The 26,564-nt window shown below is 58.9% G+C and overlaps 1 protein-coding gene across 1 annotated transcript in view; it reads left to right on the forward strand.

Moving 5' to 3' along the window:
* Window positions 1-467: 467 nt before the first annotated feature.
* Pax7 (paired box 7) overlaps window positions 468-26,564 on the forward strand; it is an 87,051-nt gene continuing 60,954 nt past the window's right edge. Inside the window, 6 exon segments of the mRNA XM_048349828.1 lie at window positions 468-562; window positions 3,242-3,408; window positions 3,411-3,479; window positions 4,028-4,072; window positions 4,075-4,152; window positions 4,973-5,101. Coding sequence (XP_048205785.1) covers window positions 468-562; window positions 3,242-3,408; window positions 3,411-3,479; window positions 4,028-4,072; window positions 4,075-4,152; window positions 4,973-5,101 — 583 coding nt within the window.

Below are 26,564 nucleotides of genomic sequence, written 5' to 3' on the forward strand. Positions count from 1 at the left end.
CCTCGCCCCATCCCCACTCGCGCTCCAACACCCGGCCCAGGCGCCCAGCTCCGCAGGGCACAGTCGTCAGCCCGCACAACTCGTGGCGGAGCCCGGTGGCGGGCTGAGAAGGACTTGGGGTTGGAGTGTTTGTTTGTTTGAACTTCCCCGTCGCCACCTTCCCTCCCTCCCTCCCCACCCCCGCCCCCACCCCGTCTCACCCCCTCCCTAGCTTCTGGACGCGCACCCCTGCAGCCCGGCCAGGGTGGGGTGGCGGAGGGAGCGCGCGTGGAGGGGAGGGGGGAGAGGTTAAAGAAAAAAGAAACAGGAGGAGGAGGAGGGAGGAGAAGGAGGAGGAGGAGGGGAGGAGGAGGGGGAGGAGGAGGAGGAGGAACGCGAGATCGCAGCAGGCCCACAGGAGCGTCTGAACGGAACGCGCTCTTGGCCGACTGTGGATTCGTCCCCGGGTCCCCGGCGTGCGCGCGAGGATGGCGGCCCTGCCCGGCGCGGTTCCGAGGATGATCCGGCCGGCGCCGGGGCAGAACTATCCCCGCACGGGGTTCCCGCTGGAAGGTAAGAGCCGGCCCGGCCCCCGCCGCGCCCTTCCGCCCCGCACGGAACCCGGGCAACACGGGGGGGGGGGGACGGTGGCCACGCCGGGCGGGAGCCAGCGGACCCCCTTTTGCGTTGGGATCCGAGTTCCTGGGGCTACGGCGTCCGTCCGTAAGTGGGGTTCGCAGTCCCGCGGCCACGGCTTCTCGGGTCACCGGCAACCGCCCGCGGGGTGGGGATCCCCGGGATGGCAGATCTGGCCGCCCCGACCCGGGCACGGTCGGGTGGAATCCGGCCCGGCCCCTCCGCCGGGAGCCGGCTGCAGGCTGCACCTTTTGGGGGGAGCAGGGGGTGGGGATCTTTCACCCCGGGTTTGCGCTGGCTCCCAAATCCCTTTATTTCGAAAATAGCCGCGGTGCGCGCTACTTCGGTGCGAGTGAGGCAGCCACGCCGGGGCTGGGGGCCGCCGCGCCCGGCGCCAGCTCCCCGCGCCCCGCGTCTCCCCCGCCCGCCCGCCCGCCCGCCCGCCGGAGAACTCGTGGGCAGCCGTTCGGGGGCCAAACCATTTTCTCCTCTCTCCTCCTCCCGCCCTCCGCCAAAACCAACAAAACTTTGCGCCCGGGCTTCCGAACTCCGCCGGTCCCCCCGGGAGAGACGCCCGAGCGGCGGGTCGTTCAGGGGGGTCGGGCGCCGAGCACACCCGGGGCAACGCGCGGACCTCGGAGCGCGACCGTCCGGCTTCCCGCCGCGTCCGCCCCAGGCGGGAGGGAGGGAGCGCGCGCGCGCCGACGCGTTCCCGGCTGGGAGACGGGGCGGGGTGCGCCCGGCCCAGGCCCGGGGCCCCGAGAGGTTTTGTTCTCTTTTCTTTTTTTTTTTTTTTAAACGAATGGAAAGGCCGGGGCCCGTGGCCGCGGGCTCAGCCGGATTCTGGGGAGAGGAGTGGGAGGGGGGCCCGGCAGTCTAGGATTCCGAGAGAGTAGTTGGGAACGTGCGCCGCTTCGCTTTTATTTATTTATTTTGGTGGTTCTTGAAATCGGGAGGAACCCCCCCCCCAATTCCTGGTGCCGTGGGGAAGGGGCTCGGAGCAGGCGGGGAGGGGGGTTGGGCGAGCCGGCAGCCTGCGATCGGAGCTGGGGAGAAGGAGGAGGAGGAGGAGGAGGAGGAGGAGGAGGAAGGGGGCCCCCTTGGGCAGCGAGATGGCGCCGGGTCCCTGAATTGGAGCGAGGCGAAGAGAGCGGCTCCGTGATCAAGTGCGCGCGAGCGGCCACGCAGGCGGGGAGAGCGCCGCGGCCGGGGATTTGCAGGAGCCTCTCCCGCAGCCAATGCAAGTAAAACAGGCGGCCGAGGACGCGCGGAGGATTAGAACAATATTTGCCCAACATGACGCAGAATACTGAGTTGAGCCGAGTGCTGGTCGCTAAAGAGGCTCTTGAATATAAAGTTGGGCGCTCGAGAGCTCTCCAGCGCTAATGGCATAGCCCGCCACGGAGACCGGGTGACTCCCGACTCCGGGACGCACGATTTCTGATAAATCCGAGGGTGTCTTCAGACACCGACTTTTACAAAGAGAAGGGGGGAGAAGGGGGATCGGAGAACGAGGGGGGGGGACAGCCCGCAGGAACCGTTCCGCAGCCGCAGCCGGTCCTCGCCTCCTCCCTTCCAATTATACCTTCAGCTCCCTCCATCCGGGTGGCTGTGAAATCGGTCTAATCTTACAGTTCTCCCGCTGCCGCCAGGCCCCAAATTGGGGGGGATAGAAGCTGGATTAAGTGCAACGGGTGCCCCCCTCCTTCCCTCTCGAACCTTCTGCGAGAAAATTGTGTAGACTTTGCATTAAGGCACGGAGCCTACTTCTCTCCCCCGCCCCACACCAGGGGCCTCTTGTATTTTTTTCACCCATCCTGCGACTCTAGCCGGCCTGTGTTTCAGCAGAGCTGGTAGGAATCATTCACAGATTTCTAAGATCAACCAGGGTACCGCTGATACAATACAGCGTGTCCCCTCGCTCCCCAAAAATTCATCCCAAAACGAATTCGCACGTGGAGAGTGATTGGAAGCGAAGGGACCCTCAGGTGTCCCAGGAGACAGCTCCAACCAAATGATGTCACCGGCCCCTGGGCTGTGGCCCGAGTGGCACGGCTTCAGATGGGGACAGTCTTGCTGCACAGGCCGTAAATTCTGCAAACACGAAGACTCAAGCAGCCCGGAGCAACCACCAATAAAATAAAATGGATCCCTTGTGACTGTCAGTCAGTAGTCGCGTGGGACCCACGGATGGGCTCCAGCTGACTGGTTATTGGCCTGTGTCCCAAGCTGCAGCCTAGAGGACAGACAGCCATTGCGCCTGAAATTGCGAGACGCCACTCAGGCCATCACTCTGGCCCTTCTCCTTAGCCCTTCCCTTCCTTTCTTGGGGCGTTTGCACACACATACCACCCCCACCTTCACCCCTGTCCAGGTGTGTTTGCTTTTCCTGCTGGCCTGCCAGGAGTTCAAGGGCAATATGGAAGGGGACCCTGAAATCCGCCCGATGCCTTTCCCTGTTCCCCCCCCCCCAAGACTTTCTACAGCTCGGGACATGGTCTCTGGGTCTCTGAGCTGCCACGGTGTCCCCCCCCCCCATGTGAGGACCTTGGAGATCTACAGGGTGGGGTCTTGCGGTATCCCCTCCCCATCTTCACCTGCCCTTGTCTCTCCCTCCTTTCCCTAGTGTCCACCCCCTTGGCCAAGGCCGGGTCAATCAGCTCGGCGGGGTCTTCATCAACGGGCGCCCCCTGCCCAATCACATCCGTCACAAGATCGTGGAGATGGCCCACCACGGCATCCGGCCTTGCGTCATCTCCCGCCAGCTTCGCGTCTCCCACGGCTGCGTCTCCAAGATCTCTGCCGCTACCAGGAGACCGGCTCCATCCGGCCCGGGGCCATCGGCGGCAGCAAGCCCAGAGTGAGTGTCTGGGCCGCCAAGGCCCAGAGGCTGGCCCTCCCTGGCCAGGGGACCATGTCCGTGTCCCCTTTCAGCATCCTGTGGCCTCTAGCAGCACTGGGTTTTCTAGATGCCTCCGTGGGGAGCACAGCAGGCGGGTGACCCTGCTTTCCAGATGTGCCACCCCCATTGCACGCATCCCTGTTCTTTGAGGTTTTCTGATGACCCCACCTCCATTCCGTCCACACACATCTGCTCCGACCTGGAATTACCATGCCACACTAGGGGAGACATTCGTCTGAGATTGGGGGGGGGTAGCTAGGGGTCCTCACAGGTGTTATTTTATAATCTCCCCCCCCTTCTCCTCCCGCCACCCCCAGTTGCCATCCTGGGAGCCAGGTTTATTGCAAGACTAGAGCCAGTCTTGGGAAGGGGCTGAGGGGAACCGTGAGCAGACTCAGCCTGCTCAGGGGTTCTTGAGAAGTTGGTATTAAAAGTATCTCCCTTCCTTTCTCCACCTATTCCACCCCCACTCCCATCCCTTGTGCCCTCCCACCTGCACCTCTGAAGCAGGTGGCGACCCGGACGTGGAGAAAAAGATCGAGGAGTACAAGAGGGAGAACCCGGAATGTTCAGCTGGGAGATCCGGGACCGGCTACTGAAGGACGGCCACTGCGACCGCAGCACCGTGCCTTCAGGTGAGAAGGCAGCTGAGCCAGGGCCGCCGGCCTGGGGGGGGAACTGGGCCCTGGGCTGGCCTGGGCTTCCCCTCCCCACTGTGGGGCCTGGGGGGGTGGGGGGGAGGGGGAACCGTTGGAGACACTTGGAAAGAAAAAGAAGCAAACACACAAAAAGACAAAGACCGTAGAGCTAGGTAGGGGTAAATCCAAGCAGAAAGCAAGATGGCAAGGAAGAAGAGAAAGGAGAGGAAAGGAGAGACACGGAGAAGGAAGGAAAAGAGGAGGAAGAGAGAGGGGAGAAGGGAGGGAAGGAGGGAGGGCGGATGGCTAAGGAAGCCAAAGCTAACCCAGAAGGCAGGCAATGGGTTTTCTTGGAGAAGTGGCCTAGAGAGAAAGAGGAAAAAAAAAAAAAAACAAACTACCCTAAGAGTCGATGCCCACGGGCTTCTCAAAATCACGGTTTCCACCCTCTGGCCACCGCCAGCGTCGTCCAGGCCTGCCAGGTGAGAAAGCACACCTGAGCTGGGCAGGGTGGGGGGGTGCCTGGGTGACCCTGGAGGGGCCCAGCAGTGGGTGGGAATGCACACGGGTGTGCAAGGAGGGCTGTAGGAATGCACTAGGCAGAGTGCCTGGGCCCAGTCGTAAGAGGGTCCCGGTGTGGCCAGGCTTCCAAAAAAACGTGGGCTACTTCAGTGGGTGCTAATGCCGGGGGGGTGGGGTGGGGAAGCCCTCGTGGGGACGGGGAGGGTCCTGCTCCCTCTCCCCCCGGTGCCCACCGTGGCCTCCTCGCTCCAACAACTTATACTCCGTTCTTTGCCTTTGAATTTCTGAGGTTTAGTGAGTTCGATTAGCCGCGTGCTCAGAATCAAGTTCGGGAAGAAAGAGAGGAGGACGACGCCGGACAAGAAGGAGGACGACGGGGAGAAGAAAGCCAAGCACAGCATCGACGGCATCCTGGGCGACAAAGGTAGGGGAGCGTGTGTCGGGCCTCGCGGCCTCGGCCGGGCCTGGCGTTGTCCCACAGGGCTGGGGCTCACGCCCCGCCGCCGCCCAACCGCAGGGGAGGCGGCGGAGGGGAGCATTTCAGGTGCCTCCGGGGTGCACCGTCGGCTCCCCGCATCCCCCAGCTGGGGCTGGGTATTGCACCAAAAGGCGGGGAGCGCGTCAGGCCACTTTGCGCCCAAAAGGCGGGGAGCGCGTCAGGCCACTTTGCGCCGTGGGGGCCATTTGCAGCTGCCAGTGCACGCCTGGTCCACCTTTTGTGTGTGTGTGTGTGTGTGTGTGTGTGTGTGTGTGTCCCTCCGGAGCCGGCGTCGATCCACTATTTATAGGAAACTCGGGCCAGGGGGTGAGAAGGGGGAGAAGCTGCCGGGCTCCCTAAATGAATTTGTTCGCCAGACCTGCGGGCTCTCTAAACGGTCCCTGGAAACCTAGCCTGACAGTTGACTGAGCGCTGGAATCAATAAAAATTAGCCGGAGCGCCAGGCCAGGGCGAGTGGAGGCAGGAGGAGGGTGCTTCCTCTCTATGCTGAGGCCAAATGCCCAGGTGCCAGGGGAGAGGGGGAGATCCGACCTCCCCCCACCCGCTGCAGGAAGAGCCCCGCGCCGGCCTGTGCTTGGTGGGTTGAACCCCCCCCCCCCACACACACACCTCAGCCCGCAGGAAGGGATTGTGCTTTTGTTTCTGGACAGTGGGGAAGTTTCGGGGAGAGAAGGAACAGCCTTTTCTCCCCCTCGCCCCTCTCCTCCGAGTTCCCTTGAGACTTGTAAGTGGGGCCCATGGGAAGAAGCAAAAATGGGAGCACACCCCCCTGACACACGCCAAAGTGACCTGGGAAAAGAAAGGTCCCTAAGGCCACGAGGGAGGCCGCACCCACGGCGGCGGCCCCTGCCTGGCGGGGAGGCCCGATCTCTTCTCCGCTTCTGCGACAATCTTTCTAACCTTGAAGATGAACTTCACTGACAAAGCCCGCTTCCCAACTCAGCTCCGGGAGAGAGGGAGACCAGCCCCCCACCGCCCAGTCCCACCGGACTGGACCCCCTCCCCCTCCCCAGCTGCCCCCCCCCCCCCCCGCCCGGCCCGCCAGAACCGCCCGGCTAGGAAGAACAGCTATTGACATCTAGGGCCCCGAGAGGAGCCTCAGTCCCGTGGGGGACAAAAGGCCGGCCGGAGAAGAAAGGGAGGGAGCTGGGCAGGCACCCTGCTGTGCGGAGGGGGGCCTGCTCGAGGGGCCTGGGGTCTGTGGGAGGGGGCAGCCCCCTCTGGCACTGCCCAGTAGCCCCCTAGCTTGACAAGTTGGGCCCTGGGCTCCAGCACCCCTGGGGGGGGGGGTGAGGGGAGAGTGATGTTTATTTCAGTCGTGTAGAAGATTGGTGCCTTTATTTATTTATTTGTAATGCAGCGACCGCGTGCGCGCGCGCGTGTGGACGCGATGCTATCTAGATAAATAGTATACACCCGCCACTCCTGGGAGAGTGACCCCAAGGGGAAGGGGAAGGTTTGGGTTTGTGTAGGAACTTCAGAGGATGTCTGCTGGTGTGTGTGTGTGTGTGTGTGTGTGTTGACGCGCGCGTGCCAGTCAGTTTCATTTGAGAAAAGAAAAAGAAAAGACGAAGGGGAAGAGAAAGGGAAAGCGCATGTGGTTTGTGGGAGTTCTTTGACACAAGGGAATTTTGGGGTGAGGGGGGGGTCTTCCAGACTCCAGGAAAAGAAAGGGAGCCGGTTCGCTGGAGAGAGGTTTTCTCTGCATGAGAACCAGAAAACTCCAAGTGATCCCGGGGGCTTAAAGCAGAGCCGGAGCGCGGCGGACCCACAGGGGCGGCGGCCGGACAGGTGCGCTGGCCTGCCGCGGGGGGCAGGGGCAGAAATGCCAAGACCTGGGGCCAGCGGGGCCTGGCGTGGAGACCCCCCCCCCCGCAACCCTCAGGTTAGAGTCTCGTGGCCGTATGGGGGGTGCTGTCCTGGCACGCTGGCCGGCCGCGGATGCGCTTGCCCGCGTGTCTCCGTGAGGCTCATTCCCCCCCAGAAGGCTTGGATCCAGAACAGCCCCCCCGCGCCCGCCCCCACGCCCGTGCTGTCCTCGCCGCAGCGAGCGACTGGAAACGGGGAGACTGGGGGTTCTGAAGGAGAAGGAGCTGTGTGCCCACGCGTGGACAAATGTTTGAGCGCTGGCCTGCCCGTGAACATGTGGCTCCATCCCCTGCCCCCCCCCACCATGTCAATCTCAGGGTGATGAAGTTAGAGGTTAGAGGTGCAAAGCCCTTCCAGCCTCCACCGGAGCTGCTCAGCTGGGCTGGGAGAGGCTGGAGGGGGGGGCGCCCTGGGGCAGAGCAGCAGGAGAAGGGGGGGGCACACCTACAACTTTGTTTTGGTTTCTTGGCTTTTGACAAACGCTTTCTCCAGGGGTTACCCCTCTCGTGGCGGGGAGCCGCCAAAGACGGGGTTTAAGAGCTCTCCTCTTTAAGTGCTAAAGAGAGATCCCTCCTGAGTCCGTTTTTTTCTCCCCTTCTTCTTCTCTCCTCCCTATCGTCCGCTGGCATTTAATAATGTTAAGACTTATAGAGCTAGTAATGAAAACTAGGTCTGCTGAATGGGAAACTGTGTTGGAGGGGGCTGTAATAGCTTCCAGGCATGGTAAGAAACTATTTATCCGCAATCAGTCCTCACTCGGAGAGTTTGAAGCACAAACGTTAAGTTGAAGGGTTTTAAAGCAGATTAAATTGAGCTTTTATTTCTGTGCACTTTCATCTCTGAACAGCTCACTCCTGCTCCCCTTGGGCTGATATTCATGAGACGGTTCCGTGGGTTTCCCCCCCCCTCCCCACCCCCTCTTATCCTTGTTCAGGCTGTTATGAGGATTGTTGGTTGGTGAGAATTCTCCAACCGATGCCGAGGGAGAGAAAGGGTTTCCCGGCCGATGGCTGCTCACCTGGACGGTTGTGGGCCCTGCTGGATTTAAATCCTCTTCCCTTCACTCCCTTCTATTCAAGGCGAGATGGCACAGGAACCACCTGGGAAAGGACCTGAGGAGGAAAGGAAAAAAAAAAAGGAGAGGAAAAAAAATTCCCAGAGTCTGAGCCTAAAGTTAGTTCTTGAGGGAATTAGTAGGACTGGCGAGGGTCAAGCTATGCCTGGGTGGGCGAGGGTGGAGTTAACTTAGACAATAAGGTTAATAATACATGACATGCAACTGACAAACATGAACTGCAAAGCCCCAGGCATCCGACGCGGTGGCTCAGGCTGAAGTAGGCGCTGACCAGATCGGACAAGGGCCGGCATCTAGGACTGTGTGAGTTACAATTCATATGGAATAGTGCAGAAAAAAAAAAAGCTACAAGAGAGGAGGAAAGGAGAAAGAGCGGAACTGTCTCCTATGTCAGTAAAACCAGAGTGTGTCGGAATCCAGCCGGGGGGAAAACGCGCAGATCTTCTGGGTCTGAAAGGCCTGGAGAGGGAGGAGGAGGAGGAAATCACATATAAACTTTTTTTTGTGCGTGTGTCAGGGGAGGGATTCGAACCTGGGACCTCACACAAGCTCCAGTCCTAGTGTTTTTCTTTGCGTTCCCCGCTTCATTTCTTTTCTAAGGCGGTACACTTACGGGGTAGAGTGGAAAGGAGGGAAAGCAGGAGAGAGCCCGAAGTGTCGGGTTTTAGACACTTGTAAAAGGAGGTGGGAAACAATTTAATTTGGCAGTAGTGAGGGCTGCTAATGCGGTTTTCGGTGGTTTGCTACACCGGAGGAAGCTGTTTTGATTGTGTGTACAAGGATCTGCCAAATTTAATTAGGCTCCGGGGAGCGAATGAATAGGGAAGGGGGGGGGCCGGCTCCCCTCAGCCCGCACTTTTTTTCTTCCCCGGTCGGCTTCACACCTGGAAGGGACTTTGTTTATTGGTGAGGTGAGGGGGGGGCGCCGGGAGGGGCAGGGAAGGAGGGGGGGGAGAGGGCTCGGGAGAAGGGGCCGAGGGAGGGCGTGGAGATAGTCCATTTATCACGAGCGATCTGCATTGATTTAAACCAACAAGTTCGCCGGTTCTGTAAATGTGTGTTTAGAGAAAGGTAATTGACACTCCACCAAATCAAAGGATTACCCCGGGTTGGCAATCTAATCAAACAGAGCCCAGGCGGGATTTGAGGCTGTTCCGAGTAGGATCAGCTTCGCATAATGGGGGCTTGGAGGAAGATGGGGGGGGTGGGTAGGCAAGTCCCCCGGCTTTAGGCAGCTCTGGGCGGTGGATATTCAGAGACCAGAGTGAGAGAGGGAGGGAGGGAGGGAGGGAGGGAGGGAAAGGGCGAGAGAGGGAGGGGGGCAGGGGCGAGGCGATGATGGGGAATGGGTAGAGTGAGGGGGGGAGACCCCCAGCGGAGGGGGGGTGGTGAGTCCACACGGGGCTGACAAGACCCCCCCCTTTTTTTTTCTCTTTATTCCCACCCCCTCAACCCAAGTCAAGAGGGGGGCGGAGGAAGCAGGGACTAAAGAACAAGAAGAAGATAACTATTAACAAAAGCAAACACTGGCGCTGGCGCTCCGCGCGTGCAGCCCCAGAACCCGCGGTAAATAAAAGTCGGCAAACTGTTTGCCAGATAAACTCGTGCCTAAATCGAGTGTGACGGGCCGGGGGGAGAAGAGACAGAAGGAGATAAGGTTGGAGGGGGAATGAACGGGCGTAATCTAATAGAAGACATTTAGAAAACAAACTCGAAACAAGGGAGAACCGCTTGCACCCTCATTCACGCAGCCTAATTATCCCGCCCTTGGAGAAGGAGGGGGCGGGGAGGCAGGGTGGAAATGGGGAGCCCAGGAGTGCACCGTAGAGCTGTAGGATCGGGGTACCACGGATTTCGTGGGGGATGAGGAGATGGGGGGGGGGAACACGCCAGGAAAAGGAGCTGAGCTGTGGTGTTGAGGGTGGGAGGCAGAGCCAGCCTCCAGACGGCCGGGTGGGGGCCGGCGGCTAGTGGACCCCCCCCTCCCCGCACCCCCACGCAAGGGCTTGGCGTTTGCCTCGGGGTGCAGCCCCGCCACGCACCGGCTGTTTCTAGGCGTTGGTACCTGAAAGGCTCGTGTGCATGGCACAGCAGTTAAGGGAATTAGATATTTACCAGTTTGAAATAAGCCTGGCTAAGAAGAAGAGAGAAGAGAGAGAGGAGAGACATTGAAGAATGAGGCTAGGGGAAGACTTCAAACGAATTCATCATTTGAAATGGTGGAGGGGAGATTTACCAGACAGTACTGGGAAGTTATTTAGATATTAATAACACATTTTCCTGAGGCGCGACCAAGACAGCCATCTACGCCGGCTCTCCGAGCTATTTGGCTGGGTAAAATATGGGCGTTTCAAATGTTGGATGGAGATAAGGCGATCGGCGCGACCCGGGTCCCCAAGACTGCATCCCAGCGTTAAACCCGGATTAACCTCCCCCACCCGAGCCCCCTCCCCTGCCATGGCTTTCCAAATTTTCAGTGGAATTTACATGGGAGGATTTAAAAGCACATATAACAGTAGCCTTAAAGCAGTAAGGTGATTATTGGGGGCTTTTTTATTAAAAAAATATCTTTCTGAAAATGATGGTCTTCACACATTATATTATATATAAATAATAGTACAGAAAACATCTATTTCTATATAGAGAGGGGCTGAGCAAATGAGCTTTGCTTCCCGGTTACCTTTTCGGAGTTTCTATTTTCCATTATTATTATTTTTTTAAATCATGATACACCAAGGTAGCGGGGTGGGGGGGAGGACTATGATAATAGCACGAAATGTATTAGGTCCCTGCCTCCGGTCCAAGATTCTGATCCAAGAGCAGACACAACTCCTCAGAAAAGGGATTTCTGAGCAAGAAGGGTTCCAGTACAGAGAGTTGGGGGGGGGGGGTGGCTCTTTGAGTCCCGGGGCCTTGAAGGCCAGGACCAGGGTGGGGGGGCACATTCCAGGAATTCCAGAAGACTAACTTTCCCTCCCACTGCTGACTAATGGGGGTAATTAGGAAACTCCTTGGAAGCTGGGGTGAGTGGCCATGGGGAGACTGGGTGCCCTCTTAAAGTTCTTGCTGTTCTAGACCTTTCCTCTTCCCCTCCCGACTCTGGCTAGACAAGTGGAAAGGTGGATGTGGGGTCAGCGCTTTCTGACCCACTTGGCGGGGGTGGGGGTGGGGGGGGAGGCTAAGCCCCACTGGGGGCGGGCGGGCGGGCAGAGGGAGGGGAGGGGAGCTGGCCTTCCCAAATCGAATCAAGGCAGAACGGTGACCTACAGGGGAAACCGCGCCTTTAGCAGATCGATCTCTCTAAAACTTCAAACAAAGTAGGGTAGGGGAGAGGCTAGCCCTGAGAGGGGAGGGGGACCCCTAGCCTGTGAAAGAGAGGGGCCTGGAGCAGGAAGAGAAGGGGTCGAGGGCAAAGGGGAGGTGGGGGCCAAAGGCAGGGGTGTGGGGAAACGGATGTGAAGGCGGGGGCGGGGGGGGGGGGCGGCTGTGGAGGGAACTCCAGACCCCGGGGAGAAGGAAACGCATCTGCTGTTGGGGCCGAGGGGGAAGGTGTGTGTCCCCCATCCGATTCTGGAAAGGGAGGGGTCCCAGGAGACTGGGGTGGGTGTGCCCGGCCCCCGGTGCGGGCAGCCGAGCTGAGGGTTACTCTGAGGGGTCCAGGAGACCCCACGAGGCTCTTCAGGTCCGTGCCAGGAGTTGGCGGGTTTCTGAGTCCGCAGGGCAGCCAAGGGGCTGCTCCCGGGCTCGGTGGCCAGGGCTTTGGGGAGTTTGTTGGGCCTGAGGGGTACAGATGGGGGTGGGGGTGGGGGCACCACAGAGCCAGCGACCAGGGGGGTGGGAGGAGAGGTTTCAGTGGCGTGCAGGACAGGCTCCGAGGGGCACGGGAGGGGCGGGGTGGCCGGGCGAAAGACAAAGGCACCGTCGCCACGCCAGGGCCGTGCGGGGGGGCCCCGGGACCCAGCCCCGGGAGGCCGGGCAAGTAGCGCAGAGCCCCGGGAAAGAGCTCGGGGCGGATCCGATCGGCGGGGTGGGGGGGGAGCCGGGAAGCCACCGACACCCTTTTGATCCCCGGCCCCGTGGCGTCTCCGCAGCGCTTTCGGTGACACGGGCACAAAGGCACTTATCATATTACAGCGTGGCCCGCCTATCCGCTGCTTAATTAGAGACGAATGATCAGGGCCCCCGGAGGGGCCGGGGCGAGGCTCACGCGAGGCGGGAGCCGGGCCCCGCGTGCCCGGCACCGGAGCGGGCGTCGCTCACGGGCCACCCGACCCCTCGCTACGCGCGTCAGCCGGGATCTGCTGGGCACCCGGCGCGTCGCCCCATCCGGTTTAACAAGCCGGGCTTCTAGAAGTGGTGACCTTTGAGAAGGAACTGAGTGCGGGCCAACACACACACACACACACACACACACACACTCACACGCGCACACACACACACTCACACGCACACACACGCGCACGCGCCCTCCTAGACTTGGTGTGACTAAAGGAAGGTTTCTTAGAGCTGCAGGTCCAGTTCTACCCTTGACCCCCCCTCCCCATGGGTGCATATTCCTTGTTTTCCTCCCCTGGATGGGTGGATGAGGACCCAGGATCCCCCTATTCAGCCCACCTGCCTGAGCCTCAGTTTCTCCCCTTGAGCAAGCAAGAGAATCGGAGGAACGCGGGTGCTTCGATCCTTTGGTGTTCTGGAGAGGGTGTGTGTGTGTGTGTGTGTGTGTGTGTGTGTGTGTGTGTGTGTGTGTGTATCCTGGACTCATTTTAGAGTCAGGTAAAACATTAAAAGGACCTCCCAACCCAGTCCGCACACATACACCTGGGGTAGAGGCAGACTTGTGCATATATTATAAAGGGGGTCCCTGAGCTTCTAGAACCCCACATCCCCTGCATTGCTTGGTCTCTGTAGTGTATTGGCGGGGAGGCCTGGGTTCCTGAGGAAGGAGGGAATAGGAGGGTGCTGCTTCTGATGGGAAGGGTCCTCTGGGAGTACTATAGGCCCGGAGAAGCACAGGAGGCTGTGTACCCCTTTTGTCTGCACCACACCAAAAAAAAAGGGGGGGGGGAACTCCTCTGGGGATGATAAACCTGTGTGGATTTCTTCATCCACGTGGTACAGTTTTATTGAGCACATGCTAGGTGGCCAGACATGTTGGCGGGAAGGCCGAGGAATAGTTGAGACTCAGGATGAAGTTGGGAGCCTAGGGGCAGAGACAGAAAATAACCACCGGAATAAACAAGACGTATCTGTGCCTCCGGTTGGGTCTGTGGCTGTGTGTGTGTGTGTGTGTGTGTGTGTGTGTGTGTGTGTGTGCAGGTCTATGTGTAAGTACCCAGCAGGGTGTGTTTTGAGGCCGGGCTCAATTTGGTAGGAAGCCCCCAGCTGACCTCTGGAGACCCAGGCCACTGTGGCTGCTGCCGGCTGCACAGGGGTTGGCGTGGAGGTGGAGGAAGAGGGAGGGAGGGAGGGAGGGAGGGAGGAGGAGAGGAGCGGCTGGGCTGAGAGGGGCTCTGGAGCCTCACGCCTTCAGTGGGCTCTTTGTCTGACAACACCAAAAGACTGGAGATCAAAGGGGCCCAGCTCGGACAGAAAAAAGGGGTGGGGCAGCAGGCTGGAGAAGTGATCTTAGGGGGGGGAAACTGCACCCCCAACTTTTCTGGGATCCTTTCCATGGCACCCCCCATCCCAATAGACCCATGGAGGGCTGTGCTCGCCTGGCCTTTTCCAGGGTCCCAGGCCTCGGTGGGGGGTGGGGGGGTGGGCAGGGGAGACAGGTGGAGATGGACGAACAGGGTTGTGAGTTCGAATTCAGACCCCAGATCTTCATGGGGTGGGAGAAGCTGGGAAGCTGTTCTGGGGGGGGGAGGGTGAGGTGCCCGTGAATAGATTCACGTGGGACTAGTCGTGGGTCTGGGCTCAGACTTGTCTGGAAGTCCACACTGGGTTTATCTGGGCTGAAAGTCATCTTGGAAGCTCTCTCCCATTACCTGCAACAGTTTGGGAAGTCTGAAGAAACAGTTCCAAATCCCAGCTCCCCCCCTCCCCCCACTAAAGTTCCTCTATGGTCCGAGGGGGGGGGGGAGATGAGAGAGAGAGAGAGAGAGAGAGAGAGAGAGAGAGAGAGAGAGAGAGAGAGAGAGGAATAGACCTTCCAGAAGGAAGCCTTTTCGGGCGGGTTTGTACCTTCCCTTCCTCTTTCCTCCCTCCTGCGGCACCCAATGCCAACATTCAAAATGCCCACCCTCCCCGCGTCAGCAAACCACAGAGGCGATCCGGAACGACCGCTCAACACCCACATTCGTGGGGTTTGTTAGAGATGCTCAGAGGGGACCCCGAAGAAAAGAGGCCCCGGAGCTTTCTTTTTAAACAGAGCTAAAGCTCCCTCTCCAGAAGGTACAAATGCCTTCACTCAGAACATCCCCATCGCCACCCCCCCCCCCAATCCCTTCAGGCGACACCCAGGAGTGGCCCCGAAGCTCCCTGGGGCAGTGACCGCTAGGAGGGAGAGGGCAGAAGCTTCTTCATGCCCCCCCACCCCCCCCAAAACGGAAAAGGTGGTTGGAGTCTGGGAGTGATGGCCACCTGGAGGGAGGACTTCCAGGACCCCGAGCCTCAGTTTCCCCTGTCTGGAAAGGGGGTTGTGAGGGCGGGAAGGCGGCTGGGAGCTCTCCCCCCCCCCCCCACTCCTCCTCCAGCCTCGCTGGGCCCTCAATGGCCACTTTAGAAATACAAACAACTTTAGAAATAAAGTAACCAAACCCCCGAAAGGCGCTTTGAAGGGCGAATGCCTGGTGGCACGGCCTAATCCAGCTTTCATTTCCAGCCGCCGGGCCTGGGGGGAAACGCTCCCGGCCTCCCGGCCCCTCAGGAGGCTGATTAGGCCACAAAGAGCCCCCATTATCCCGAGAAGAAAACCGGGTGGGGGGGGGCGGTGCGGGGGGAGCGGGCCGCCCCGCGCCCGGCTATTGACTTAGTGGATGAAGTCAAGAGCCGCGCGCCGGGGGCCGCCGAGGGGCGGGGGCCGGGACAAAACGGCTGCACAAAACCCACAACAAAACCCCCGGTTCCCGAGCCCGGGGCGGTGACGGAGGGCTGGCCGCTGGAGCTGGGGTTGGGTCAGCTGCCATCCTCCCCCCCCACCCCCCCCACCCCCAGCCCCAGCCAGCCCGGAGAGAGGGGGGTGGGGAGCCGGCCTGTCACTCTCCACCCACCTCCCCTCCGGGAGCGGGGACAATCAGAGGGAAGGAGGGGGCGCCCCGCTCGCTGCTGGTCTCCCTCCTTTGTGAGCGCAGGAAGTCGGTGACAGAGGCTTCCAAAAATCACCTCAGCTGTGGCCCGCTGGCCACTGATCTGTGGTCAGCAGGATATGTGGAGGGGTCTCCCACCCCTGGTGGCCGGCTGGGTGGGAGGGTGGGGTGGATATTATCTGGTGACCCAAAACGCTAAATGTACCCTTCCTACATAAAGGAGGCAGACGGGGGGGGGGGGGGCGGAGGGAGGAGGGGCTCTGTGACTCTGTGACCCGGACCCCCCTCCCCCACCCCTGGTGACTCCCTGCCCCCCCATCACTTGAGAGGGGTTGCACGTGTCTGTATATGGCTGGCCGGCCCGGTACCATCCTTCTGGCTCATGGCCCTCTCAGCCCACAGCTGTTGGGAAGTCATAGTTTGGGGGCACCATGCTGGGGAGAAGGCCCCCCCCCCCCCCCCCGCCTTTCCCAGGGTCAAGGTGGGAGGCTTATCAAAGAGAAGTGATAAGGAGTTAGGACTTTATTCCAACAGCAGTGAGAAACCCTGGAGGGATGTTAGCAAGGAAGATTCTGGAAGGTGTGGTGACCCCCGCTCCCCCCTCCACCCCGGAGAGGGAGAGGTGGGGAGGGGCTGTCGCACCCAGGATGAGTGAGGGAGTTGGCAAATTGAGTGTTCCCACCCTCTGCTCCGCACCGGACGCCCCCCCCCCCCCGACCCTGGGGGTGTGGACAATGGTCGTTCAATGGTCGTTCCATTCCAGAGACCTCGGCCCTTCTTTCCAGGCTGGGGTCCTGAAAGGTGCCCTCCGCTGCCGTCTGAGCTCTAGAGGACGGAGCTGGTGGACAGGGCACCGGTGAAATGAAATCCTTTGTGTTTGCTGTGGCGCATGTGTCGAAGGCCAGTTCCACCGGGGGGTGGGGTGGGGTGGACAAGGCACCATGAACTCCGAATCCTCAGTCGTGGGGTGCGGAGACTATGGCTCCAGCCAGCATCTCTACTACCACCCATACTCGGAGCACCCCGAGAACCTTCTGGGGTCTTAGACTTGATAGATGGTTCTGGAAAAGATCCATCCACCCATCCATCTATCCATCCACCATCCCTGGAAATTCCTCTTCACCCCCAGGGGGAAACAGTCCACACAGGGGCTGGGAGTGGAACCCAGATCCTCCAGCCCCTGGCCCACGCCGAGGCCCTGTCCTTAAGCACGGCCTGCCCAGTCCTTCTGGATGCACCTCTAGTCTGTCTGTCTGGCCTTGGTGCCTTTGCAGGCTCAGCTGCGTGGGTTGCCAACTGGGTTGGGTGGAGACTTGCAGCTCTGGGCAGATGCTTTTGGAAGCGCATTCCTCAGAGGTCTGAGCGTCTGGTGGGCAGGTATGCCATGGAGAAGGAGAAAGAGAAGCCAGCCTTGTTTCCCTGTGGCTGGGCTTGCGCAGTCTCCGGGGAGAGGGGTAGGGACCTGGACATCCGAGGCAGCTCAGAGGGAGGGAGAGGGGCAGCTCTGTTTACTACGCGTAGAATTAGAGCCCCGGGCCACCCTTATTGGTCTTCAGAGATAAGGTGATATTGCTTATCTGGTGACAAGTGACTCTCCTCCCCTTCCATTCCCCTGATTAGCAAACTTTCTCCGTGGCTGGTCAGTCTCTTGGAAAAAAAAAAAAAAAAAACCTGACAGGGCTGGCCGGTCTCCACACTGATGTCTGCCTTCTGAGTGTCGGCCCAGCTTGCTGGGTGATGGGGGGGGGAGGGGCGGCAGCCGCCGGCTCTGTGCTTCCCTGGGGAACCTGGCTGTATTGGGAGGGTCTTCTAGGATGGTTCCAGAAGGAGGGAGATAGAAAGACCCCTGTCCTGGAGCTGCACAGGTCCTTTTGCAACACTGAAAGCTCAGGCTCTTTTCTGGGTTGGGGCCCTCTGAAATCAGGGGCTTTGGGTCATCTGCTCAGGTCATCTGATGGTCGCTCCAGCTGAGAGCCATTGGTCCAGTGAAATGGAGACCCAGAGAGAGGAAAGGCCTGCCAGGCTGCGTACAGCAAATACAAGCAGCTAGAACTGGGATTCAGTTCCGAGCCTTTTATTTAGTCACGTGCCTTGAGTGAGCATTCTTCCAAGTTCATTGGGCCGGGGTGTGTGTGTGTGTGTGTGTGTGTGTGTGTGCGCACGCACATGCTTGTGCACTAATATGTACACACATACCATACCAGAGCTTGAACTAAGGGCTTGGATATTGTGTCTTAGCTTTTTTTTTTTCCCCCATTCACGGCTGGTGCTCCACCACTTGAGCCACAGCTCAGCTTCCAGCTTTTTGGTGGTTAATTGGAGTCTCATGAACTTTTCTTCCCAGGCAGGCTTTGGGCCGAGATCTGAAGATCTCAGCTTCCAGAGTAGCTAGGACTACAGTTGTGAGCCACCGGTGCCCGGCTTGTCTCGTTGTCTCTTATTGCCGTCACCAGCCCTGCTGAGGGTCTGATACACCAGGGACTGTGTGGCAGACTTCTACGCGCGGTTCTTTTGCCCCCTGTACTGTGGAGGGTTCCTAGACCTTTCTCCTCCCAAGATGAGCCTTCAGCCCTGTAGCCAGTCACAAGGGTGGTGGTGGTGGTGGTGGTGAGTGCCAGCCGGTAGCTTCCCTCTGCCTCCTTTCCCAGCTCCCAGCCAATGGAGATGGTGAGGCCACACCCAACCAGTGAACTACAGTAGAGAAAAAGTGCCTAAGAAGTGAGCAAGGCCCAAGTGGTCAGGTGCTAGCATTGAGGAAAAAAAAAAAAAAACCCGAGTGAGGCCCTGGGTTCAAGCCTCCTCAGTTTCAGCACACACACACACACACACACACACACACACACACACTCACACACCGTGCTTTAAGAATAAATAAGTAAATGATTAATGAGGTTGAAGATTTGAGAAGAATTGCGGGTGGGGGGAGGATAGATGGCTCATAAAAGATTTGCAAGGTGCTAGCTTCCCCGGGCAAAGACTCAAGGCACGGATGTTTTGTTGTTGTTGTTTTTCTTTTTCCTCCTGTGATTTTGGAAAGGTTGACTGTCGAAGAAATAAGCACTTGTAACATCTCAAATAAGAAAAAGCCCATAAAAAATGAAACTTAAGGGGTTGTCTCTGTCCTCGGCAGGCTCGAGAAGGCACAGCTGTCTAGAAGGTTCTGTCTATTCTGTCTGTGAGCATGGCTGGCTCTGGGTATGTCTGTCCATCTGTTGTCTAGATCTGCACAGATACGTAACCGAAGGGGGCAACTTACCTAGAACTACAGAGACTTGAAGGGATGACTATGAACCCCAGAGTTGAATTAATTCTCAGTCATGGTATGTCCATGAGTATGTGCCTATCCCCAACCAGTCCCCTTAGCTTTTAACTTTTTTTCTTTTTTTGAGTTCTGAAAATCAAACCCAGAACCTTATGCCGGTTGGTTCGAGTTCTACTCCTGACTTTCCCCGAGTCTCCCAGAGTACAGGGTACTCCAGAGGTTATGTCAGCCTTGCAGGTGTTTGTCCTCACCAAGGCTGGGCTCCCCCTCCCTTCCCTCCAGCCCCTCCTCCTCCGTCCCCCCCCCCCGCACCCCCCCCATGCACCTGCCGGGGGCTTCCGGAGCCTGGGCTTCAAAGCCGGGGGGCTGGGGCTTTACCTGCTGCCTGGAGAAAAGCAGCGGAGTTTGAAAGGGGAAGTGGGACTTGAGGCATTTAATTAGACCCAGGACAAGAATTGGAGGCTGGCTCCGGGTCAGGCCCCGGGGAATTGTTGGGGATTAACACCCAGGTAAAGCCATCAAGGCCCGCAGGCCTCCTGGCAGGGGGGCGGAATCCTAGGCAGCCGGCGGAAAGGCTGAGTCGCTGGGCTGCAGCCCGGGAGCCACATTCCCGAGGGGCACCGCGAGGGGAGAGGGTGGAAGGAGAACACCCCCCCACCCCCGCCCGCCCCACCCCTCATCCCGGCCGGCTGCTTCCACCTGTGACCGGAGCTGTCCTCTCTTCCTCCCCTCCCCAACCCAGTGGCCCCAGGAAGGTGGCATTTCCGATGGCTATTCTATTCCCCAGCCTGCCTCTTCCTGGTACCCAGATGAGGGTGAGGGGGTGCCCGGGGTTCGCAGTCCTGGCCCCAACCTCATGGGCTGACACGGTAGCACCAGGCTGCCAGGGAGAGAGACCTTCTGATAGCAGCTGGAGGGACTGAAGAGTAGGAAGAACTGGTACTGGAAGTGAGCGATCCCACGGAACTGGAAGGCTAGCTGGAGGAGGAGGAGGAGGTGGGATTTGGTCTGAGGCTTCCCAAAGCACCTTGCACCTAGGACAATAGCCATTTGCAGCCTGAGTGCACGCCAAATGTGGGGTTGAGGTCTTTCCAGGAACGGAGCCACCACATCCTGGTAAACTGAGTCCCAGAGGGGGTGCAGCCAGGCAGGGCCCCTCTCAACTCATGCCCAACCCCGATCGCCTCTTGCCCAGTGCTTGCCACGCCTTGCCTCACCTGACCTCCCTGCCCCGCCCCCTGGATACTGGACCCCAATCTTGGCAGATCAGAACAGATGTGGGGAGGGGCGGGATCCATCAAGAAGCCGGGCACCGGCGGCCCAGGCTCACGCCTAGAATGCTAGCTACTTCGGGAGACTGAGATCTGAGAATCAAGATTCAAAGCCAGCCAGGAAAGTTGGTGAGACTCTCTCTCTCTCCAGTTAAGCACCAAATACAAACCTAGAGGTGGAACTGCGGCTCAAGTGGTAGAGTGCCAGCCTTGAGTAAAGAAAGCTCAAGGATAGAGTTGAAGACCCAGGACCAGGGCTGGCGCATGCTCTCTCTCTCCTCTCTCTCTCTAAGCTGTGTCCACCTGCGTTCTGCTGGGTCCTCTGTGGGGAGCCGGGGGATGAAGCACCGTTGGTCCTTTTGTGGGGATGGGGGCCGAGGCTGGCGTGGGCTGGATGTTGGGGTGTGCTAGCCGGATGAGCTAGGTTGGGGGGTGTGGCTGATGGTGTGTGGGCATCACGGCCCGCTACACCCACATGCGGATCCCCGTTTCACAAAGAGGGAGTAGTAAACCCAGGCTCAGCTGGGAGACATTGAGTCCCTGTTTGAGCCAGGGAGGGAGAGGAGGCTGCTTTCATAGGCTCAGCCTTCTTCCCTGCTCCCCAGAGAAAGTTTAAGCGACAACAAAAGGTTTAAATGCCAGCGTGCGGTGCCTCTGCTGTCCTCCCAGGCCCCGCGTGTAATCAGATGCTAACCTCTGCCCACTCCCGGGCCCCCAGCCCAGCCCCATCACACGGAGGGCCTTTCTTTTCCCGGATTGCAAAACACACCAAAGATTAACGCCGGCAGCTGGCTGCAGCCGCAAACAATGCGAGACCTAGGAAGTGAAGAAATGGTTGGACGAACACAGAGCCCTGTCCAGAGAGGCAGAGGCCACAGTCGGCCCGCCTGCCTGCCGGTGACCCGGTCCCGGGCCCTCCCCTCCCCCACGCCCGCCACAGGCGCCCAGCTGGACGGATAAACAGCTCCTGTAGAGAGATGTTCTCACTGGAGTGAACTGTACACAGCTATGGCCTCTGACCAGAGATTAGGAGACAGTGAAGCCAGGGGTGTGGAGGAAACAACCAGTAAATAGTCATATGAAGAGAGAGAGAGAGAGAGAGAGAGAGAGAGAGAGAGAGAGAGAGAACATGCTGGGTGTCCCCCCCAAATCCCAGCTGGGTGGTGTGACCCCCTGCCCCGGGGTGGGTCAGCTCCAACAGTGTCCCACAAAGTAGATGGCAAAAACAAGCAGCATAATCCGGGACTCCAGAGGCTGGGGCGGGAGGACCGGGAGTTCGAGGCCAGCCCAGGTTATAGACGTAGCCCACAGATGTAAGCCAGGCCTCTCTCTTCTTCCTCCCGTGAGAGCTGTGGTAACAGGTGCCACCTGAGGCTGGCACAGGCGGCCTGAGCTAGAGGAGCGGGGGAGGGGGAGGCTGAGTGGCCCGGACTGGGGTTGGTATGAAGCTCAGGGGCTGCGAACCTGCCCGGGATACTCAGGTCACTGGGCTTGCTCACCAGTGAAGAAGAGGGGGGGAGGGTGCTGTTCACACAGTCAGCGTGGACTTGCTCAGGATTCACAACCTTGGGAGCCCCCATCCTCATCCCATTTTACACACTGAGGCGCAGGAAATTCAAGTCACTTACTTGGTCAAGATCGCAGGACTGGAGGGAGAGGCGGGAGCGGGGAAGCTCTGCTTTAGGATTCAGGACCCACCTCCTCCCCCCACCCCCACCCAGGTCCAGGAAGACCCTTCAGGGGGGAGACCTGATCTCGTGTGAGGCTCTGGCCCAGTGCTGACCTGACACAGCCCCCCGGCCAGGGCCTCTGACGGCTTCCTCTCATGTGGGCCTGATGACGAGTAATTTTTATGTGTGCCAGTACCAGGACTTGAACTCAGGCAGGTAGGGGGCTTGAGCTTTCAGTTGGCTTTCTTTTCTGGGGGCTGGCACTCTACCCCTTGAGCCACACCTTTACTTCTGGCTTTTGGGTGGGAGGGAAGAGTCTTGTGGACTTTGCTGCCCCGGTTGGCTTTGAGCCTTTGCTGCTCAGGTCTCAGCCAGGATGACAGGCGCGAGCCCCTGAGTAATTTTAACTCTGCTGCTGTGCGGGGTTTCCGCCAACTCCTTCCCATTCATGGAAGAAGAAAACCAAAAGGTGACTGTTGTTGGTGGGAGATGGCACAATCCCTTCCCAGCCACCGCCAGCCCAGCCGCCTGGTCTCCCTGGATTCCACGCTCCACGGTCAGAAGCTGCGGCTGCGGCGGGTCCCAGCCCATGACTGCTGAGCTTAGAAATGCAGGTGGCAAGTCCCCTCCGCAGTGAAGCCACTTAATTAACACGCAATCAATATGCAAAGAAAGTGCCAAACTGAGTTTGGATCAAATTTCTCAGTGGGGACTCAGTGGGAGAGGAGAGTCCAGCAGAAAGGCGGGGAGGGAGAACCCCACCAGGGGTGGGCTACGGTGGGAGGGGGGGCTGGAGGCTGGAGAGAAGGGCTTCAGCCAGGGCCACCAGCCCCCACCCACATGCTAGAAAGGCTGCTCAGAGGGCTGCGGAGTCCCGGCTGGCTGGCTGTGGGTCCTGGCTCCCACTGAGGGGAACCCACCCCCAGGGTCCCTGGCTCTAGGCCACCATTAGCAGGAGGCGGGGAGGGGGTTCCAGGCCTGTCAGCCGAAGTCTGGCGGCTTCCACTAATTCATTTGACTCGGAAATCTCAACCTGACCAGCTCCCCCCTCCCCTCTTTAAAACAAACTCATTGAACTTGTCAACACTCATTAGGCCTGTAAAACATTGAACTGGAGCCACTGGGGAGATTCAGAGGAGGGGGTACGTGCGTGCACGCGCGGGTCAGGGAGCCTGCACTCCAAAGCGGAACCAGGCCCTGGGAGACCCACTTGGGCCTTGGCAGGGCCAGCGATTCTATCTGTTTGTTCGTGACTTTCTTCCTTCCTTGAATCTGCCTCTTAGCCAAGGCAGTACAGCAGGGGTTAGCTGACTTCAGTTTGAATTCGGCTGTCTGATGCTCCCTGCTCCTTAGCCCGCTCTGTGCCTCAGTTTACCCCATCTGCCACATGGATGTTAAATCATCACGGGGGTGCCTCTCACTGGGCAGGTGGAAAGTGGGGGTGGATTGAGAACCATGTTTGGTGCATTTTGCAATGCAGCTAGGGTAGAGCGGTGCAATTGCGGTTGTGAGGAATGGTTCAGCATCTTGAGGGCCGGCTTTGGTGACACTGGAGTGGACTTCAGCCTCCTGCTGGCAGCCTCCCCATCTCAAGTCCCCGAGCTGGGTGCTGGTGGCTGTCATGCTAGCTAGTCAGGAGGCTGAGATCTGAGGATCCACTGTTTGAAGCCAGCTTGGGCAGAAAAGTCTGTGAAAGCCTTTATCTCCAATTAATCACCAGAAAGCCAGAAGTGAAGCTGTGCTTTGCCACAGTGAGCGCCGGCCCTGAGCCAAAAGCTAAGGGAGAGCTGGGTGCCGGTGTCTCACGCCTGTAATCCTAGCTCCTAGGAAGGCTGAGGTCTGAGGAGCGTGCTGCCCAGCCAGCAGGAACGTCCACAAGACTCTTCTCTACAGTTAACCACCAGAAAACCCAAAGTGGAACTGTAGCTCACTGGGTAGAGCTCTAGTACTGAGCCAAAGAGTTCTGGGACAGCGCCCAGGCCCTGAGTTCAAGCCCAACAACCCTCCAAAACAAAAGACCCCCCCTCATATGCAGAGAAAAGGCAGAACTGCACAGAGAACAAATCACTGTACCCCTGATCCTGACACCTCCAGTTTTTGGAACACGGTTGGATGCAGAGGAAACCCAGTGACCCCCATCTTCCTCAGAACTCCCCTCTGTCCTGTGGAGCCCGCAGGGCTGTAGCTGGGTATCTCAGGCACCGGCTCCAGGGCCCGGAGGCACGGAGACAGACGCAGGCGGGCGGAATCTCACAGCCTATGAATAGCGGTTTTGTCTGGGCTTCCTTTTGGGTTTGTAGTGTGTTCTGGCCTCTCTCTCTCTCTCTCTCTCTCTCTCTCTCTCTCTCTCTCTCTCTCTCTCTCTCTCTCTCTCTCTCTCTCTCTCTTGTTCTCCCTCCTCCCCCTCCTCCTTTTATTGAGAATGTGCCTTAAAAGAAAGGAAAAAAAAAGAATGAAAAAAACAACAACAAACCCACCCCGGCCTTCTGCTATTTTTTTTCCTCCTCTCTCAAAATGAGACCCTCAGCTATTCAAGTGGGTTGATGAACTCTCCCCAAAAGTTTATTAAGGGAAGGTTAGACAAAGGCCCCAGGCCCACAGGCAACTGAGCAGTCAGTATATATCCTGGGCCCTTTTGTCCCCCCAGGCCCGACGCATGACTACCCCTGAATGGCCCTCTTCAGAGTGACAAGATCAAGCCAGACAACGGCTTGTTAAAAGGAGCTGCGTTCCCTTTCTGCAGCCTAAAGCTGCGCCTCACTCGGGCTGCATTAATGTGCATCTGTAGCCACAGGAATAATCGGCTGGAATTCTGTGGGTTTTTCTTTTTTCTTAAATACACCCTCCTCCTCCTCCTCCTCCTCCTCCTCCTCCTCCTCCTCCTCCTCCTTCCCCCCACCTGCCTCGCCCCTCCCCTCCCTTCCCCTCTCCTCCAGGGCCATATGTTTCAGAGAGTGGATAGGAATATTCCTTTCTAGGCAAGAGTAAGAGTTGGAGATTCCACAACCTCTCTTCCCCCCAAGTCTGCCCGCCCCCCCCCGCCCCCCGTTCCTGGTTACTTTCGGGACCCTGGGCTGGGAATAGACCTTGACATCCAGGATGCTGTTGGCGGGTTCCAAAGTGTGGATGAAACCCAGGCAGGACAGAGGAGCATCTTGTTTGTGCCCGTACCAAGGTTTGAACTCAGGACTTGGGTGCTGCCTCTTGGCTTTTTCTTGCTCAAAGCTGGTACTCTACCAATGGAGCCACACTTGATTGGAGACAAGCGTCTCCCTGACTCTCCTGTCCAGGCTGGCTTCAAACCATCATCCTCAGATCTCAGCCTCCTGAGGAGCTAGGATGACCGGGGTGGGCCGCTATGTCTGAAGAACACAGCCCCAGGGCTGGCAGCTGCCAGGTCAGAACAAGATGGGTGCCTGTCTCATCCCTGAACCAAGGTGTCAGGCGAAGCCTGACCCTTAAGCCACAGGGCTTCGGAGATCAGCCTTGGGAGATCGGCTTGCTGACAAGAAGGAACATGAAGAGAATCCTTCCTTAATTAATTGTCAATACTAAGGGAGGGCGTGGTGGCCACACAAGCCGCCCAGTTACGAGAAGAGTCCAAAACTGCCCTCCGCGAGGCAGAGGAGCAAGACGTGTGTGTGTGTGTGTGTGTGTGTGTGTGTGTGTGTGCACGTGAGCGTGTGCAAACACGTTGATGCCGGCACATGCAAACACGTGCATATGTGGATTTGTACGCAGGTATGAGTGTGTGTGCCGGTGCGCGTGTGCAAACACAAGCCTGTGTGCGCCTGTCAGCATGCACAAACACATGCACGCATACTTGCAGCCACATTCGTGCCCGTGTCACCACGTATAGGTGCGTGCAGGCGTACGTGCGAGTGTGCACGAGTGTGTGCGCAGGCTGGGGAATCCCTGGTTCTCGTGTCCGGTGCTGTGTTGCTGTGAGGGCCCAGTTCTGCCTCAGCGCCGGCACAGTGCTGGGTGCTGGGTGCTCAGCAGGTGCTCAGTAAACGCTACCTGCATCTCGAACCTTCCTGAGACACATGAACCTGTGAGTGGTAAAGGAAAAAGTGACACCCCTACTCCCGCCCTCCCCCCACCTTTTTTTTTGTTGGTAGTGGCCCTGGGGCTTGAACTCTGGGCCCGGTCGCTGTCCCTGAGCTCTTTTGGCTCAAGGCTAGCGCTCTGCTACTTGGAGCCACGGCGCCACTCCCAGGTTTCTGGTGGCTCACTGGAGACCAGAGTCCCACAGACTTTTCTTCCCTGGCTGGCTTTGAACAGCAACCCTCGGATCTCAGCCTCCTGAGTAGCTGGGGTGACAGGCTTGAGCCACTGGCGCCCAGCCCCCACCCTGTTCTTGTCCTCACTCCCCATCTCACCCACATTTCTGTGATGTCTGCCGTGGGGCAGGGCCAGGGGCTGAGAAGTGGGTGTCCCCGATGGCTGTGGGCTGGTAGAGAGCTCCCTGCACCGGCTGACCGGCCCCCACCCCCCAGCCATGCAGGGAGGGCGGGCATCTGCCCCCATCTCCCCTGGGACCGGGGGAGGCTTTCTTCCCCTGGGGAAAGGGATAGCAAAGGGACTGGGAGCAGGGCCTGAGACCGGTGGGAGGGAGGAAGGGGGGCTACTTCTGCTTCCTGATTCCCTCGCAGTGGGTCCCCCATTGTCCTGATTTTCCTGGCTGAGCCGAGGAAGTCCCTTCCAAGCCCCCAGCCCGGGCCGGCCAGGCCTCCTGTCCTTACGGCTCCTCCCGGGAGCCCCTTTGTATTTTCTGGTTTGAAGATGGAATTCCAGAGGGAAGAAAACGGGAAATCCAGATGCTGTGTTTGACTAGACACGGGGGTGGGGGGGGGTGGGGACGGGGAGGTGGGGAGGGCAGGCCAGGTGGCGGGGGGGGGGGGGGGACCGTCATCCTTCAAGACCTTTCCTTCCAGATAAGAGTCCGTATATTTCATGGGTGATTCAAGCTGAACTTCCCCTGAGGGGGGGCT

Source organism: Perognathus longimembris, chromosome 7 (genome assembly GCF_023159225.1).
Source record: "Perognathus longimembris pacificus isolate PPM17 chromosome 7, ASM2315922v1, whole genome shotgun sequence".
Classification (NCBI taxonomy): Eukaryota; Metazoa; Chordata; class Mammalia; order Rodentia; family Heteromyidae; genus Perognathus; species Perognathus longimembris.